The sequence below is a fragment of the Limanda limanda genome, chromosome 1 (genome assembly GCF_963576545.1).
Source record: "Limanda limanda chromosome 1, fLimLim1.1, whole genome shotgun sequence".
Lineage (NCBI taxonomy): Eukaryota > Metazoa > Chordata > Actinopteri > Pleuronectiformes > Pleuronectidae > Limanda > Limanda limanda.
In genome coordinates this window covers 616,425-635,086 of record NC_083636.1, presented here as the reverse complement: position 1 = coordinate 635,086, position 18,662 = coordinate 616,425, and the positions used below count along the sequence as shown (strand labels likewise).

The 18,662-nt window shown below is 46.9% G+C and overlaps 1 protein-coding gene across 1 annotated transcript; it reads right to left on the bottom strand.

Annotated features, from left to right (window-relative positions):
- Positions 1 to 1,295: 1,295 nt before the first annotated feature.
- nrg1 (neuregulin 1) lies at positions 1,296 to 17,558 on the bottom strand. Its single transcript, XM_061075666.1, has 10 exons — positions 17,498 to 17,558; positions 16,467 to 17,051; positions 12,098 to 12,290; positions 9,736 to 9,794; positions 8,581 to 8,604; positions 8,298 to 8,400; positions 7,137 to 7,290; positions 6,937 to 7,043; positions 3,539 to 3,721; positions 1,296 to 1,890 (listed from the first exon to the last, which is right to left on the bottom strand). Exons 1-10 carry the CDS (start codon positions 17,556 to 17,558, stop codon positions 1,296 to 1,298), a joined length of 2,064 nt encoding a protein of 687 aa, XP_060931649.1.
- Positions 17,559 to 18,662: the final 1,104 nt, after the last annotated feature.

Here is an 18,662-nt window from a genome sequence, read left to right as displayed (position 1 = left end):
GTTTTTTTAAAATATAAACGTATGTACCACATACTGCAACAGTAATAAATGCTGGTAATAAGCATGAATTACCAAATAAATATGAAATAAACTGAGTGTTACTGTAAAATACAGAAGTAAGGCCGTGGTTAGTACTTCTCTTCTTCACTGCAGATTCTACGTTACTGAGACTTTGAGAAACGATGGTTACAGAGCGTCATGAAGTGGTGACAGACTTTGGCAGATTTTAACGACAGTGAAAACACACACACACAATGAGAAATGAATGCACACAATCCACGACTGCACAAATTAAAGCCTGGTGTAAATATGAAGCCTTTTCCTCAAACCCCAGAATGCACCAGTCAGTGAATATTCATGATTTCAAGATGTGATCAGTGACACGTGAAGAGAGAGAGTTTCTGTCTGAAGAAAAACAAATGCTGGTGGACTTCTTTATGACTTTTTTATGATTAACGTGCAGGTTTAAAATGATTTGAAGGATTTTTCTGTGTGATTCTTTCGCTCGGTTTGTTTTCATGCAGCTTGTGAAGACGAGTTGTTTAAACTTAACAACCTCTTTTCTCCCGAGGAGCTCGTGATGCACAGAGATGGTGAATTAAAGCTTTGTGGGAAAAACCAGGAATCGTTTTTCTTTTTAATGAATCATCTGTGGGTTCGTGTTCTGCTCCTCAGAGGAAACATCAGAAACATTAAAGAGCCAAACTTCTCCTCCAGCAGCGGATGTGTTTGTCTAAAGTCCAGTGATGAACACAAACATCCTCTCATTCATCATCTGTTCATCCACACGAGTCCAGGCTGAAGTCCAGTGTTTCAGTGAAATGTCCTCAGGTGACTGGCGGCTGCAGAGAGCGCCACCTACAGGCTCGTCACCACCGACAGCAGCATGCGCCTCCCAAGCAAACGATTCCAATCAGTGCACTTTGACCTGCAGGACGTTAAAGGCAGCCAGCGAGTTTCTCATCTTCATTTTGACGTGTTAACTGGAAGATTAGGACGGAGAGTATATGGCCCAGTTTGCTCTGATGCAGTTTCTAAAGCGTTTCACACAGAAAGGCACCGTTGATATTTTTCTGCACTGAACGACCGTCGCTACATACTCGTGTATGGCACTTTACCTACAAGACATCTACACCTTTGTACATTGGATTTATAAAACTCTTTATTCGCTACTTCTCTAAAATAAAAGTTTCATTTCTCGTTTATCTTTAAAAGTCTTTACACAGCAAATAATTTATAGAAAATAAAGGTTTAATCCTAACAGTTTCTCTTCCTCACACCCGGATCTGCAGCGTTCACACGGCCACGGGATCCGGTCGGGGGGGCGCCAGCTGCTCGTGGTCGTGACACGACGCCGAGTTAGTCCTGCTGCCGGCGGCGGCGGCTCGGAGCAGCAGGGCCGTAGCTCGCTCTGCGGTGAGGAAGGGCGCGTGTCCCCCCCCCCCAGGCTCCTCAGCCGACACCTGCCCCCCCCTGGACTCCACGCCACGCAGCACCTGACCACGGAGGACTCCGCCTGTTTTGCTGCTGCAGTCACTGACGTTGTTGTTCGTGTGGATCTCAGGCGGCGTCTGCTCGGGGGGGTCGTACTGAACGTCCTCGGGGGGGAACAGCGGGCTGGGCGGTAAGCTGTGAGTCATGTGACCGTGGTTGTAGTGAGCAGACGACCTCTTCTGCTCGTCCCGGCTGGTGTGCGTCTGACGGGACACCAGCAGGGGGCGCTCCTCCTCACCGGAGGGGCTCAGGGCCACGGAGGGGTTGGAGACGGCCAGGCTGGACAGGGGGGCGGAGACCTCTGAGGGGGGGGAGCCCGGGGTCACCGGAGAGGTCACGAGAGACACAAACCTACAACACACAACAAGCAAGTCAACACAAAGCTCAGGTTCCACAATGTTCATTCATAAGCCCCGCCCCTAAAATACACAAGACACAATGTGACAAATGACGTCATTGCCACAAAATGTCACCTGAGTGATTTTCTCTTCATGTTTGTCCAATGGGACGAGGAAGAGTCGCTCGTCCATCTTTATTTACACTTTAGGTTTTACGTGTGTATCTAAGTCTCTTTCACTTCTCTGAGTTTCCAAATCCACCCCCCCCCCCCTCCTTGTATCAGAGAAGCTGAAGACGTTGAACCCGACCCCCCCCCCCCACCCCACCCGCCGCCGCTCGGCCTCATCGTGTCTGCGACCACGATGAGGTCATCGCCCGACTCGTCTCAGGGCACCGACCTCCGGCTCCGGAGCTTTGTGGCGGAGCGGTGATTTGTTGAAGCGATATTTATCACGAGCAGCGGATTCATTTCTTTTTGCATTTACAGATTTGATCTCCCTGATGATTCATTAAATGTTTAGATCAGACACGGGCAAAGTACGGCCCGCCGAACTTGTCCAAATATAATAATAATAATTTAAAAAAAATTAATAAATTTTTTTTTTAAACTAACAATTTAGTAGCGCTTTAATGTCTCGTACTTATAGCACTTTGTAGTTTTGCTTTATTTTTGAAGAAATCGTCTTGATTCTTGTTGTTCTGGGTTTGAACCCTCGGGGTTGATGCACTTATTGTAAGTTGCTTTGGATAAAAGCTTCAGCTAAATCAAATTTGCCCGGGGGTGTGGTGTATCGGGCTCTAAAGGTCACATGATCTCCCTTCACTTGTTCCCTTTGCCCTGTGAGCTCTTCTGTAAAATGAGAGGATCAAGGAAACGAGAAGTGGACAATGAGCCGAGAGTTTAACACGGAGTCGACAACAAAATACTTTTTCACTGAAGTCCAATCGAAGGCTGTTTGCCTGATAGGCCGAGAAACTGTCGCAGTTTTCATGGAGTACAACATCAGCGTCACTTAGCTACGAAGCATGCTAACTACGCTAGCAAGCAGTCAACGCAAGAACGGGCGGCTGCAGCTCAGAGGTGGCGACTGATTTACAGACTCAGCAACATTTCTTTTCACAGACAAACTGCGATTAAAGAGTCATCTACCAAGGTGTGTTTTTTGGGGGCATTCGAAATAGCGAAGGCTAGCAAGTCTTTCTCTGAAGGCGAGTTTTTGTTAAATGTTCTTGCAAATAAGTGCTTTGCTACTTGGTAAAGGCCAAATCCTTTCATGTCATGATTTTTCCATGTCATTTATATTAGTTCACAAAAACACTCCATCTATCTGTTCCTGGCCCCGCCCCTCTGTCAAGTTTTAGAACCCATTGTGGCCCACGAGTCAAAACGTTTGTCCACCCCTGGTTTAGGTCATAGACTGTGAAAAAGGACGATCAGACTCCTCCCACTTTCCTGAACGCTGCAACATTTCTTTAACGTGTAACATGAAGGAGCATCGTGACCTGTTTTCAGCCGTTACAGTTACTGCTACTGGTGCAGTTACTTTTGGGAGCTGTCATGTCGTCCATCTTTATTTACAGTCTGTTTTAGTGATTTTGTGATAAGTAGAAACCAGAGAAAAGAGGAAATTAATAAATATGAAGTGTTTCCTCCGGCTGTGTTTTCTTCCTGTTCACAGATGAAATCACTCAGTTCTTTCACGACCGGTCGCTGTCCGAGGCGACTGTGACCCGGCTCATCTCATCACTTAAGTCTCCGGCGCCACCGCTGGCGTTCAGACGCCCCCCCCCCCCGACCTGCATGGCGCTCGGGCTCTTCTCCGCCAATGACATCACCGAGACAGACTCAGTGTCAGACAGAACCGTGGCGCTCCAGTCATTACTCCAGCTGCGGAGACAGGGGGGGGGCGTTTCCATGGGGACAGGCTGCAGACTCTGGACCTCAACTCGAAGTAAGATTCCCTCAGCAGCACTTTAATATTTATATTCAACAACTGGAGCTACGTTCAGTTCGGTCAGGGAACGTTGAGCCTGACGCACGAAAGTGGACAAAACAGGAAGTGAAGACGACCACACGTCTTCACTTCCTGTCGACATGAAGCTCAAATATCTCAGACACCAACGCTGACATCTTGTGGTGATGATGTCATTTGCAGTCAGAGTCTGATCAGAAGGGAAGGTGGAGCCGTGGTGACGAGGTCCCGCCCACACAGATGCTCGACCAATCAGGAGTGAGCCTCAGCCGTCAATCATCACGTCTCCGCCCTGTTTCCATATCATCAAATAAATAACTGATTCAAACCAAACGGATCAGAAACATGAACAAACATCAGAGAGAAAAACTGAAATCACAGAAACATCTTTACAAACATTTATTTAACTTCTACTTTGATTCTTGAGTTTGGTTCATGTCCCATCTGCTAACATGGAGGAGGGGGGGGTGGGGGGGGTGGATGTGGTGCAGGAACGCTCACGTCTGCACAAACTCCTTGATGGAGGTTATTAAATCTCCTGTTTGCTTTGTACAACAAACACAAATCTGACGAGCAAAAACATAAAATAGAAAATCTGTGAATTATTATTGTTCTAACTATCAAAGACACCGTTCACTTCCTTCAATTCTTCTGATCAATAACTCAATCTGCAGTATCATCACGTCAGACTCCACCCAACTGTGTCCACTGGGTGGCGCTCTCATCCATCACAGCTCAAGGACAAACGTGTCGTGAGCTATTTCTAACAACGGGCGTCGTTCCAACAACCAATGACACCTTGGACCTGACAGGATGGAAACCATGGGGAGGGGGGGGGGGGGGGGGTTGTCATCACTACTTCACTCAACTCAAAGAGGCTGGAACTCAGAGTCTCCCACTTCCTGTTCGATCTCTGCAGCCGACGACCAGCTGATCTAAACTCAAACTCAGCTACACTCTGTTTACAGTAACCAGGATATTTAGATAAATAATCGGTTTCCTAGTTTCCAGTGTTGTTAGTCACTTGTTGGGGGGGGCCCCAGTGATCTGACTTTTAAACAAAGGGTCGTAAAACCTTGACCTCTCAGGCCTGACCAGATCACCCAGTGACTAAAGGAGGCGATAACCACCTTTGTTTCAGCTCTTTACTGAAGACCTCCCCCGAGCTCTCCAGGTCGATCCAGATGATTTAGTTGCTAAAGGGGGCGATTCACAAACTTTGCTTTAATTTTTATTTTACCTTCAGTCAGATTTTATTTTGATAGGACTTTTTGCTGTTTTAACTTGAAAGACCGAAACAGGAAATTCACTCACGGTTGAGCTCAGACATTTTCCGCACGGACTTTTTATTCTTCCCACACGATCGACAAAACGGCTTCAACCAGCCGTTCCCTGAAGAACCTTCGTTCTTCTGAGGAGCAAGAAGAACCCGCTCCCGTCAGCACGCCGCCCGCTGCCCCAGAGGAACCAGCGACACAGAGCTTGAGAGGCCACGTTTTATTTCACTGGACTTCCGGGATATTCGCACGGAACGCGCACGCACCCCACGAAACCACGGTCACAGTAAGAGGCGAAATTGTCTGGGCAGAGACTAGTTTTAATACTTAGCATTGTCTTTATTTGAGTGTTTTTGTTTGTGAGACCTCCGTGTTTCATTGTTTAGCCGCGGCGAGTCGCCACTTCCGGTTTCCGGTTTGACGGCGTGGCTTTGTTACAGTGTTTAAGTGCCGTGAGAAGCGCCTCCGGCCGCACTGTGTCCGTCTGACCAACTCTACAGAGACTTTACCGATCAAACGTCAGCACACAACGCCGCTTGGGTGCTGAGTGATAACATTCCTGTAAAACTTGTCTCTGACGGGGTTTTTAAGAGCTTCTTTGATATTTCCTTGCATGCTCTCTCTCTCTCTCTCTCTCTCTCTCTCTCTCTCTCTCTCTCTCTCTCTCTCTCTCTTTCTCTTCTCCTATACCTACCCACACACACGTTCCGATCTGTATTTATACAGTTCACGTCACATAGTTAAATCTATATTTAGAGGGCCTGAACGCATCTCGCCGCCATTTTGACGCCAAAGCTAAGCTAGAACAAAGAATCCTTTGTGTCTCACACGTGGTCCGGCGGCCATAGAAGATTATTTATCTCTAGACCCGCCCTCCATTCTGGCTCTAAATTCCAAAGCGGCTCCGCCATTTTGTTTGTAGTCACCACCATTTTGAGAGTTTTCCGGCCCCAATAATTCCATGAATCATTATCGGCCGCCATCTTGGATGTGACCAGACCACGTCACCAAGTGACTGCGTCATCAGCCTTGCCCTCCCCTCTCTCTCTCTCTCTCTTTCACACACACACACACACACACACACACACACACACACACACACACAGAGAGAGACACATTAACACACACACACACACACACACACACACACACGTAGACCACAGGTTTCACATGTGTTTCTGAATTGTGATAAGTGCTGCTGCTGTTGTTATCTTTGAAATATTGGAGTTTGTTAAAATGATGAATCAGGGTTAGGGTTAGTAAATGCTTTAGTAATTAAAGTATCTGTAGACTGTGATTATTTGTGCATATGTGTGTGAATACAGCTGGATTATGATAGCCTGTGCTCGAACTTAAAACCCTTCATTGTTTATTATATAATCATTAATATTAACTATTGAGATTATTAATTTAACATTTATCAAATGAGACTGATATTTATAGTTTGACTCGTTGGTCCCTGTAACCAGGGTGGTTCCCAGCTACGATAAGTAATAATTACAGATTGTATCTTTCTTAATCGATAATTTTATTGTTTTTCATTAATTATTTAACTATTCTTAATGGATAACCTTATCATTTCTCATTAATTATTTTACTATTCTTAAGTGATAGCCTTATCATTTTAAATTATTTTTAATAAAATAATTTTATTATTTTAATAATCATATTTCATGATTATGAATAATTAGCCAACGTCAACTCTACTACTATTGCACAACACACTGGAACAAAGGTCGTGTGGATGGATTTGTTTTAAATTACGGGGAAAGTTTCAGTTCAAATCAACTCTTCAGGTGTGGAGACGAGGTTTCAGGTGTGACCTGACGAGTCCTGGTGAAGGTCGTCCTCACCTCTGGCTGGACACGTGCGTGAGAGTTGTGGCTTCACATCTGCTCGGGGAGAAGCTCGTCTCCGACGCCCTCTCGGCTGAAGGCTGCCGAGTCGGCCCGTTACATTTCTACAGAGGAGCAGAAACCCACAGCTCATGAATGAGAAGATCCCACCGGCTGCGACGCCGCTCTGTGTCGAACCCGAACCAGCAGCCACGTACTTTGGTGAGCTGCAAATCTTGAAGAGGCAAGTTAGAAATCCGACGTGCTCGGGCTGAGGTCGCAGAGTTGGAACCGATTCCAGCGTTGGTGTTGTTGTTCCTCTGGTTCCTCAGACTCTGCCTCAGACGCTCGTGGAGCTTCTTCCTCTGCTTCCTGTTTGTGGAGAAACAGAAGCGGACAGAACATCTGAGGACGAGTTCCAAACGGACCCAACACACATTTACCCCAAAGTGCATCTCGTCTTATTAAGGCTTGACTGTAGTAATGGTCATTCATATTTTTTACTTATTGAGGTCATTACAAAATGCACTTCATGATATTGTTAATGTGTCCAATAGTGTCCCCAAACTAGCCTTGGTCAGTTCTATGCAGACGATGTCCAACTTTATGTCTTTGTCTAACTTTCTGATCTGGAGATGAAATCCTGGTTCCACAGTTTTCTGCAGTTTCAGCAGTTTCACCCTTTGACCCGAATAAATAATAATAACCTTCTGATTCTGAATCGAACCTTGTCATGTAAAGTTGGTATCAGCTGTAAACTCTTGTCATTCATTGTAATCGACACTGAACTACGTCACATGACAACAGATGTTTAAGCCAAGAAGCTTTGAAACATTTAAAACTAGTTCAAAGTTCTGCTGAGTGATTATTAATAAACTCAGATCTGTGTTGGTTCCATGTTTCCTCTGATCTGTTAGTTCTGGTTTCACGATGTAATTTAGGGACTAAAGAATTTAGTCTGACAAACGTACGTCCTGTCGTCATCACCTAGGTGGGCGGAGTCTAATCTTCCACTTTTGAAGGCTGTCTCTACTTCCTGTGATTGGTCCTAAAGTCCAAACTAAACAACTGAGTGTTTTGACTCTGGAACAGAACCTGGTTCAGTTTGATCCAGACCCAGAACTGCTCCTCTGCTCTGAGGAACCGTTCACACCTGATGTTCAGGTCCAGACTGAGTGAAGGTCTGAACCGGTGTGAACCAGTCCAGGTGAGACTCATGTCACCATGGTGACGGCTTCCCTGTCCTGCCCCCTGCTGGCCAGAGGCTCAGAGGCTTCTTCTGCTCTTTGGTCTTTTGGGGGCACTACTGAACATTATAATAAAATCAGGATGTGTAACTTTAAGTTATGAATCAGATGTAAAAATGTGACTTGAATTACTTTGTTTTGCAGTAGGCAACCACACACATGATTCCAACGACTAGGAGTGCAATGCAGATTCCTGATATTGTTAAAATACGTTTCTGATACAGCTCCTCAGCTTCTGAAAAAGAGGACAGTCCATCTTAAAACATAGTCTCACACACACACACACACACACACACGCACACACACACACCATTCCAACCATGAACCCACAACATGAGAAAGGTTCTGTCACTGTTGATGAGAGTCTAACGCTTTATCTTACATCTGCAAACTAAGAGGAAGGAACAATCCATACCCATAAACTCAATCCCCAGATGTTCTGTCAGTGCAGAGAGGTGACACAGAAAAGAGAGGTGGATTTTACAGATGACTTAACATTTGTTTTTTCTTTCAAACTTATGCAGCAAAGATCTACACAAACCCAAACTGTAGATCCTCTAATCTGATCTAATCTCACTGAGCACTTTATTAGGAACAGCATACTAATACTGAGAAGGTCTTTGCTCTCAAACAGTTGTTTGTCTCTTTGATTCCATCCAAAGACTTTTTATACTAATGTTCCTCGACTGAGTTTCACCGGCTCCTCGACAGAAACAAAGATCTGAAGATCTTCAGCTGATGTGACGTCAAACACACACCTGATCTGATCCTTAGATAACAAACTCACTGCTGTCTGTTCATTTTTACTTTTCAACAAAACTCACTTTTGTCCGATTTCAAACAGTCGAACCTCAGAGACTCAGAACATCACTGACAAAAGTGATACGATTCAACAGCAACAGACGACATGTCAGTGTTGATTAGACCAGTTCTGTACGTTGAAAATACTAAAACTAATATCAACTCAAATGAAATATTTAAGACATTTTGTCCTGAAACGATTTGAATACATTATCATTCACTTTGTATCCAGTCGTAAATACTCATACTCGATGATCAGAGTAACAGTGGCTGGTGGTGTGAGGCTCCACAGGCAGCAACATGCTGTGATATCATGCACCATCACTTCATGTCACTTTCAATATGATCATCAAACACATTCTGAGAAATAATAAAACAACTTTTAGGGTAAAAAGCATCTCTGGTTGGAACCAGAGGAGAAGGCGTGGCCTCCTGAGGAGAAGGCGTGGCCTCCTCTGGGTGTCGGGGATGGGTTTTTAAATAAAGGCCACATTGTAGCATCCAGGTAAAGATAAGAAGTCTTCAGGTTTAACATGTGTATTTGGGGTTGTTTGGAATGCAAATGAACTAAATCAACTTGAACTTCTACAGAACCACATGCACTTCTCACAATCCTAAAGAGAGAACACTAACACAGAGAAACCTGAACATGCAAAAGGTTTGAGGGCTGCATGAAGCAAAGGTCTGAGAGGAAGGGAAAGCAACAGGAGCACAGGAGCCGCCAGGGGAACATGCCCGAGCCAGCAGGCTGAAGAGGAGGAGCACATACTGTAGAAGCTGGCCATTACATAGTTTTGGCAGCGATCACCAGTAAATTCATTTGGACACCTGAGTAGGAAATAAAAGAAACAGAGAAGAAGAAAGAGAGAAGGAGTTAATTCATACAAGAGCTGTGCAATACCCACAGCCGTCATCACTGGTGTTGGCAGGAAGGGACAGATAGACGTGTCCAGAGGTCAGAGGTCAGGGGTCATCTCGGACCTTCACAGCTCAGACTCCAACTCACAGAGAGCGTACGAGAAGCTTCTTTTAGAGAAAGCTCTCCATCGATCTCTGCAGGTTTGAATCCTGTCGCAGCAGCAGACTGAAATTTGCATGTATGTCGTGGCCCCTCAGGTCCGGTCTGTGATGTCATCCTGTGTGAGGACAACCTGCTCATAGCTCAGAGACGTGTGGACCTGGTGTCCTGGAGACATGTTCTCATGCTTCCTCTGGTGGTCTGTTATCAGAACGACAGAAAGACCACAGACCGGACCTGATAGAAACCTGGGGGGTGGTAACATGGCAGGAGGTCGGGGGGGTGCAACTCTTCCTTTGTCTTTTTTCTGATGTCTTCAGAATTGCTTGATGAGATGTTCTTTAAAATGTTCATTGATTTCCCAGATAACAATTAATGAAAGTCAGGGACCGTCAAAATAAAATCAAAAGCTGCGGCCGTACCGAGGACATGGCGTGAAGGTTCACCTCCTTCATTACTGACTGGTGGAGATCCAAAGGTATTTAACCTCTCAGAGCCTTAGGGTCACCAGGAAGTGACATCATGTTCAAAGCCGTCACAGCACATGGTTACCAGCGACCTGATTATCAGGGTTTATGTTTCCTGTGCTTGTGGATGTGGGTCGTCTCACTGGTTGTTCACCTTTAACTTTCCGCATCTTAGCATGTGAGGCGCGGCTAGCATCCGTCGTGTCTCTGTGAGCCGACCTTACCCTAACCCTAACCCTTACCCTAACCCTAACCCTAACCCTAACCCTAACCCTTACCCTAACCCTTACCCTAACCCTAACCCTTACCCTTACCCGACCTAACCCTAACCCTAACCCTAACCCTAACCCTTACCCTAACCCTAACCCTTACCCTAACCCTAACCCTAACCCTAACCCTAACCCTAACCCTAGCCCGTGAACAAGGCATCGAGATTCCCACTCGGCTCAGAACTCCTGGATGGAAACTGTTGGTAAAGACGTGATGTTCGACTGGAAGAACCTTTAACGACTCGATAACTCTTCTTCTCTGTCTCTGTCTCTGAGTCCTCACGCCTTGTGGCCTTGGTTCTTGATCCTTGATCCAGAACTCTCAACCAGTCAGTCTCCACTGAAGAGACGTGAAACATCTTCAAGAACCTACAACCTCGTCCTGCTTGGTTCTTCTCGGACACAGGGGACCACTGGGAACAAAGTAGTGATGTGGAGGAAACCGATCACCAGAGAGGTCTCCGATGGTTTCTGAGGAGATGGAGGTGAGGATGAATGGGAGGAGCTTATGTTTCACCTTCAGACAAGCCTGAGATGGGATGAGATGTGACGTACATGCAAATTTCAGTGGCCTGCTCCACGGAGGAGAGAGAGCTACAGCCTTCAGGGGGGGGGGCGGTGGAGACTGTATCACCAGATTTGATCAGCCAATAAAAGGGAAACATGGATCTCTCCAGAGTTTCTGGGAGAGAACATGAGAGGGTGAAACACCAGCAATGACATGTGGGATTGAATACAGTTGAGTTCACATACGTTTTGGGTCTGAGACGTTTTGAGTCTTAAGCACAGCTCGTTCACATCGGTGCCCAGTGAATCCCGCCAAGCACCTGGGTGATGAAACGACAAGAGATAAACAGCACTGACATGTTACACACAAGACGTGGACACACATGGACAAACGCACAAAGACACCCAGAGCACAGTCACAACACACACAGGATCCAGGAGACACCTGATCTCAGAGCAGCTCTTCATGTGGGAACTCGTCCTCGGGACTCGTGTCTCCTGAAAGAACACGAAGGCCCAAAACTCTCCGGACTCCTCGTGGTGATTTACCTCTTTGCCCTGAGGTCGTAATGGATCGCATGCAGTTCAGATTATGTAATCAGATTACAAAAACAAATAACTTTAATCAACCCAGGTTATACTTGAAAAAGTAATGTATTACAGTTACATTTTCAACCATCAAAATGTGGCAATATTAAAATACTGAAACTTATAATAAAAAGCTAATTTGAGTCGTCAGCGCCACCTTGTGGCGAGTGAAAGAAGCAGTGATTCAAGGTGGAAGCTTTAAGAAACCGCATTCTCAGCACATGGAGGAAATGACATCACAACAGTTATTATTAATAACAGGTAGAGATGATGGTGTCGTACCTGCAGAGGAACTTGGTGCTGCCGGGCGTGATCTCCAGGGTGAAGCACTCGCCTCCGTTCACGCAGTAGTTCCTCTGGCTGTCGCTGCAGCGCGTCACATGACTGGAGGTCTTGGTGGTACTGGTGGTACTGGTGGTACTGGTGGTCCTGGTGGTCCTGGTGGTCCTGGTGGTCCTGGTGGTGCTGGTGGAGGCTGCAGACGACACCGGGGTTAGTGCAGCAGGTCCAAGCTCATTCATTACAGCTGGAAAACATTCTGACTGCAGGTTGTTAGAGTCCGATGGATTTTAGAGGGAGCCGATACCAATACATGGTCATATATATATATATATTGTGTATATATATATATATATATATATATATATATATATACACAATACAATCACCAGGGGTTCACAAAGCTCCTGAACCACAAAACAACTGGAGCAGAGACTCAGGGTTAAAGTGTTTTCAACAAGTATCTCACAAAATAGAAAGAAATGACTGTTTCCTGCTCTGTTGTAAATTAATAAACTGTCGTGTTGCTGCAACTATTGCTGTCACTAGTCTGTAATACTAATGTAATACTAATGTAATACCTATACTACCTGATACTACAGAGAGCTTTCCCTGACTGAGGTGCAGTGGTCTGCAGTGGGGGGGGGCAGTGAGTGTTGCCAACATGCAGCCTCCTGATCTCAGCATGACACAGCACTTTCCTTACTGCAACAATCAGCCACTTCAGATGAATCCTGATGGAGGGATGAGAAGTGAAGAGAGATTCTGCAGCTCAGAGAGAAGTGAGACACTCGTGTGTTTCCTGAATCTGATCCATAAACACGTGTTTATTACAGAACTCGTGGATCAGAAATCTCCAGCGGAGCCGGAGCAGTTTGTCTGCAGAGCGCTCGGCTGCTGCAGTGAAGCTTCTCTCCAGTGACTCAAGGTTAAAGAAGCACTGCAGCAGCAGCAGGAATCTGCACCGACAACAGGAAGCAGCAGCTCCGGGACAAGGATGAATAATTCACATGCAAAGCAAAAATCAACACATTTTTATCAACATTTGTCGCAAAATCTAGCAAAAATAAAGATGGAATAAATGTTGGGAAGGAAATTTAGTTGCCAGTTCTTCTTTGAGATAGCAAATGAAAAATGCAAAGAATTTTACAAGCTGATATTTTTTTTATATCAGCTTGTAAAATCCTTTGAATTTTTCATTTGATTCAGTTATTTATTTATGAGGATGGATTTTCAGCAGCCAAAAAAAAAGACCCTGACTGGGAGAGAACTGGAGGAAGAGACAAAACCAAGTGAGAAATTCATTTCTGAAGAATTTCAGTATCAAGATTGAGAAATTGTGAATAGATGGAAACATCACCAACGGAACCATAGGACTGTAACTATTCAGAGCTCTGAGTTACATTATGTATTGTGTTATTACGGTATTTCTCTGTGATGTGTCATCCTATGCACCAACTTTATTCTTTTTTTTTTCTTTCTTTGGGTGGGGGGAATTATTTACTTTATTTATTTAATTAGTTTTATTTCATCTATGTGTGTATTTTTTTATTTTGTTATGTCATTTTCTGTAATGTGTCATGTAGAGTGCTCTGCATGTTCTCTTGCATTGTGAAAATATTTGGAAAAATAAAATATTCCCAAAAAAAAAAAATTAATTAAAAAAAAAAAAAAAAGATTGGGAAATTGTAAAACAGCAATTTAAATTTTGAGGTGATGTGGAAACAAGGCCTTCATATTTGGTAAAACTCACTTAAAATGTTTTCTGTTCATGTTGATTTAATGTGTGTTAATGTGTTAAAATGTTTTCATGCTCGAATGTTCAGAATCACTGCTGCTGCTCCTCTGTTCAGCTCCTGTCTCTTTAAGGACCCCCCCCCCCTCCAGATGAAGCCCAGTCTGCTCTGATTGGTCAACAGCTTCCAGCATTTGAAAGAAAGGTCGGCATCCAGACTTTGTAAGGGGGTGTGTCTTATGCAAATGAGCAATCTGGCTTCACCTCAGACTTTAACATTCAAACACAACGAGTGGAAACTGTTCGTATTAAATATTATAACGACTGTACGTTTACATCTGTGCTAATGTTACGAGATTCAGTTTAAACTACAGGAAATGAATCTGCAGCTTTTAAAGTGGTTTGTTTCCATTACTCCATGATGCAATGCATTGTGGGAGTACAGTACCATCTTTCATATATGTGAATGTTTTATGAGCTCTGAACATAATCAGCATTAATAGTATCTCATCCACATTGTGCAAGCAGCCGTGTTTCCTTCCTTCCACTCGACTTCCTGTTTGTAACCGAAGCTCCTTCAGAAGATGGATTCAGATTTGACAGGAAGTGATGTTTGCAGAATCTGAGTTGACGGCAGATGCTGACTCATCAGAAACTGAGACATATCATAACTCTGCTGCTGTGACCTCACGTCGGGTTCGAATCGACCGAATGATCTTCATCTGGATTAACGAGAGACAGTGACTCGTTATAAAGTGAAAAGTGTTTCTACAGGAGCAGCCGGTGGAGTCGCCCCCTGCTGGTCACACACATCATTTCAAGAGATGTAAGAACAGAACTCAACGTAAACCTTCAAAAATCTAACGATTGAAACAGTCGATCGTTGGTTCATCACGTGAACTAACGTAGCTGCAGCTCAGGGTCATGACCTTTGACCTCTACTGACTGTGAGAGTCACTCTGGTTTCCTGTTCAAAGCCAATCAGACGCTGCTCTCTCAGCTCGGGGGGGGGGGTCCAGGTGTCAGGTGAGGATCTGAAACTTGTTAGTTTCATGAGGTTCTGCTGAACTCGGATCTGGACCCACAGAGAAGCTTCTCACGTCCGGCCCAGAGATCAGGAGCAGAACCTGAGGATCAGGAGCAGAACCTGAGGAGCAGGAGCAGAACCTGAGGATCAGGAGCAGAACCTGAGGATCAGGAGCAGAACCTGAAGATCAGGAGCAGAACCTGAGGATCAGGAGCACAACCTGAGGATCAGGATCAGAACCTGAGAATCAGGAGCAGAACCTGAGGATCAGGAGCAGAACCTGAGGATCAGGAGCAGAACCTGAAGATCAGGAGCAGAACCTGAGGATCAGGAGCAGAACCTGAGGATCAGGATCAGAACCTGAGAATCAGGAGCAGAACCTGAGGATCAGGAGCAGAACCTGAGGATCAGGAGCAGAACCTGAAGATCAGGAGCAGAACCTGAGGATCAGGAGCAGAACCTGAGGATCAGGATCAGAACCTGAGAATCAGGAGCAGAACCTGAGGATCAGGAGCAGAACCTGAGGATCAGGAGCAGAACCTGAAGATCAGGAGCAGAACCTGAGGATCAGGATCAGAACCTGAGGATCAGGAGCAGAACCTGAATGAGAAACACTGGAACTGGTTCTGGTTTCCCAGAGTTCCACCAACATCTGTCTGGAAGTTTCTCCTTCTGAAGAACAAGTGTTGGTTCCTCACGTTCCTCATCTGAAGACAGGAACCTTCTCTAATGGACGAGTTCAGTCAGTGGGTTAATACCCCCCCCACCCCCCCCATCCCTTCAATTAGCCCCCCCAGAGACAGTCATAACTCTCAGTGATGTGACTCCAGCAGCAGCGTCATGGCGGCGAGCCGCTGGCAGACACACACACACACACACACACACACACACACACACACACACACACACACACACACACACACACACACACACACACACACACACACACACACACAGACACACACACACCCTGCGGCGGAGGGATGGGGGGGGGCATCAATTAGCCTCCAGCAGGATCTGACCTTGAAATGGAGCAGGACTGAAAACAGGAAGTCTCTCTGAACCGCAGCCTGGACTTTGTGTCGTGCATCATTTATTGATTTTCACTTTTTCATGACTGGAGATGAACACGCACACGTTTCCAGACTTCAGATATTAATCAGACTTCAGATGTTAATCAGACTTCAGATATTAATCAGACTTCAGATATTAATCAGACTTCAGATATTAATCAGACTTCAGATATTAATCAGACTTCACGTCTCTAACATCCGTCTCTGTCGTAGTTTATGGATGATTAATATTTCAAGAGGAAGCCACACATGGACTGAGTGAGGAATGTGTGAAGTGTTGTTTCCTGCTCTTCACCGTCTGCAGGTCCCAACGTGTCTGCTCCTCCTGCCGCACACTACACAACATCTACACAACCTCTACACAACCTCTACACAACCTCTACACAACCTCTACACAACGTCTACACAACATCTACACAACATCTACACAACCTCTACACAACCTCTACACAACGTCTACACAACATCTACACAACATCTACACAACCTCTACACAACCTCTACACAACCTCTACACAACATCTACACAACCTCTACACAACCACTGCTCAAACAGCTCGATCAGTTTCTCTTGTTTTTGTCTCTTGTTGAGTCCAAGGTTACACAGAACCACTTCCTGTCTGAGGCGGCGTGCTGGGTACTCACGGACTGTTGGGACGATGATGTCGTTGGTCTCCTGTGTGGAGGGGGGCGGGGTCTGCGTCGGGACGGGGGTCCGCTCAGCGTGGTACTTCAGCGTCACAGAGGAATCCGCCTGAGTCACTGTGTGCGGCCCTCGTGTGGGCGCGTCCTCCAGCAGGACCTCCGGGCGTCCCGGGGTCCCGGTGCGTCCCGGCTGGGGGTCCGCTGAGATGATGAAGGGGTCCTGCCCGATGCGTTTAGGGTCTAAGTGAGTGGGGGGCTCGTACTGGAAGATCTTGTCCACAAAGACCCACTTGAGGCCGGCGGTGCAGAGCGCCAGGCTGAGGAGACACGCCAGGACCGGCAGGAAGCAGATCCGCTCCGAGCGCAGGCAGCGCCGGATCTGCTCCATCTCCACACACACACAGCAGGGGGTCCCGGGGGTCCCGGGCAGCGCCACGAGGCCCACAGCGCCGGGACGCTCCTCACCTCCTCCCTCACCTCCTCCCTCCTCCCCATCACCAGCAGCTGCCTCCCTCTCCTCAGGTTTCTCCTCGGGGACTCGTCCAGCATCAGCCGTGGAGCCGGTGGGGGAGGCGGCTCCAGGGGGGGGGGCCGGCCCTGCAGAGAGGTCGTCCATTCCCTCCGTCATCCTGTCCGAAGAGTCTCCACCTCAGCTCTGACCTCAGGGCGTCACGCGGCGGCTGACGCCAGCGGGCGGCGCCGGCAGGTTCTCCATGGTGATGCTGCAGAGTCTGGGGTCGGGGGCGGAGCTTGTGAACGGTCTGGGCGGCTGGAGAAGAACCTTCTCCTCATGCTCCTCCACCAGAAACACACACGTCCGTCTCTAGAGATCCACCAGGTCTGCTGCAAGCGAAACAGAAAGAATCAGAGTCCTGGCGTGTGGCGTGTGGCGTGTGGCGAGCGGAGGAGGCGGAGCCACTCACCTGAGCACTTGGGCAGGAGAGGCTTGGCGGTGGGCCGGCTGCACAGCTGGGGGTCCGACATGTTCCTGCTCCGAGCGACGCAGCTGAATCATCAGGGAGCGGCAGGTGCTCTCGCTCGGCCGCAGGAACACATGAGTAAGAGGAAAGAGAGAGAAAGAGACTGAGAGGGAGCAGCAGGAGGAGGGAGGGGGCTGCAGCAGAGGAGGCGGGACACTCCCCTTCCCTCACCCCTCCTCCCCCTCCTCCCTCACCCCTCCTCACCCCTCCTCCCTCTCCTCCTCACTTCCTGTCTGCTGCTGAGTCGCAGCAGCAGCAAGTTCCTACTTGATCCAATTAGAGCCCGTCAGCCAATCACACGCCAGCAAACTGCCCCCCCCCCCACAACCACTCCCCATTGATTATACTGACGGGTGTGTGTGTTTCTCAGGGGACGGAGCCACAGAGGCAGACACACAACCCAGCACGAGGACGCAGCCATTGTGTCTTCCCCAGTAGCTGCAGTCAGGGTTAGGGTGATAAAACAACAACACAACAACACAACAAGACAACACAACAACACAACAACACAACAACACAACAACACAACAACAACACAACAACACAACACGATCATTTGTGGAATATAGAACTAGATGGTGAATATCTCTTGTGCGTTTGAAAGCAGAAGTGACCGACAACCAGCGGATGTTCGACACAAACCTCAGTTGTGTATCTTAGTGTCATCGAGTGTTTTGTCCTCAAAGATACAACCTGAGGCTAAAGGTGACTGGCTACACAATAACACAATAACACAACAGCACTATAACGCAGACAATTTGATAATGAAAACGTCCATTCAACTGATATAAATAAGTTCCTCACCTTATCACATTTGGCTGTGGGGGGGGGGAACTGGAGATATCGATCTGCTGTCTCCGCCTCTTACTGCTCCACCCCCCCCCACCCCCCCCGCTCAGCTGCTCACAGGAGCTTAAACAAGATGAAGATCAGCAGAGAGGTCAGGGCCCGTTGACCCCGTGGTGACCCCCCCCCCCCACCCAGAGCCAGGATTAATACCAGTAATGGTTCCTGTGTGAGAGCACTTCCTGTCAGGACCTGAATTAGAGACGTTGGTATTGATCCAGAGTCTCAGGGAGCGAGCGACACAACGTGACAAAGAGGAAAA

Coding starts and splice junctions, on each gene's coding strand:
- nrg1 (XM_061075666.1), bottom strand. CDS start 17,558: ATGTCGGACCCCCAGCTGTGCAGCCGGCCCACCGCCAAGCCTCTCCTG. Junction 9,795..12,097: donor AGCACCAAGTTCCTCTGCAG/GTACGACACCAT, acceptor TTTCCTACTCAG/GTGTCCAAATGAATTTACTG. Junction 8,401..8,580: donor TCTGGGGATTGAGTTTATGG/GTATGGATTGTT, acceptor CCTCTTTTTCAG/AAGCTGAGGAGCTGTATCAG.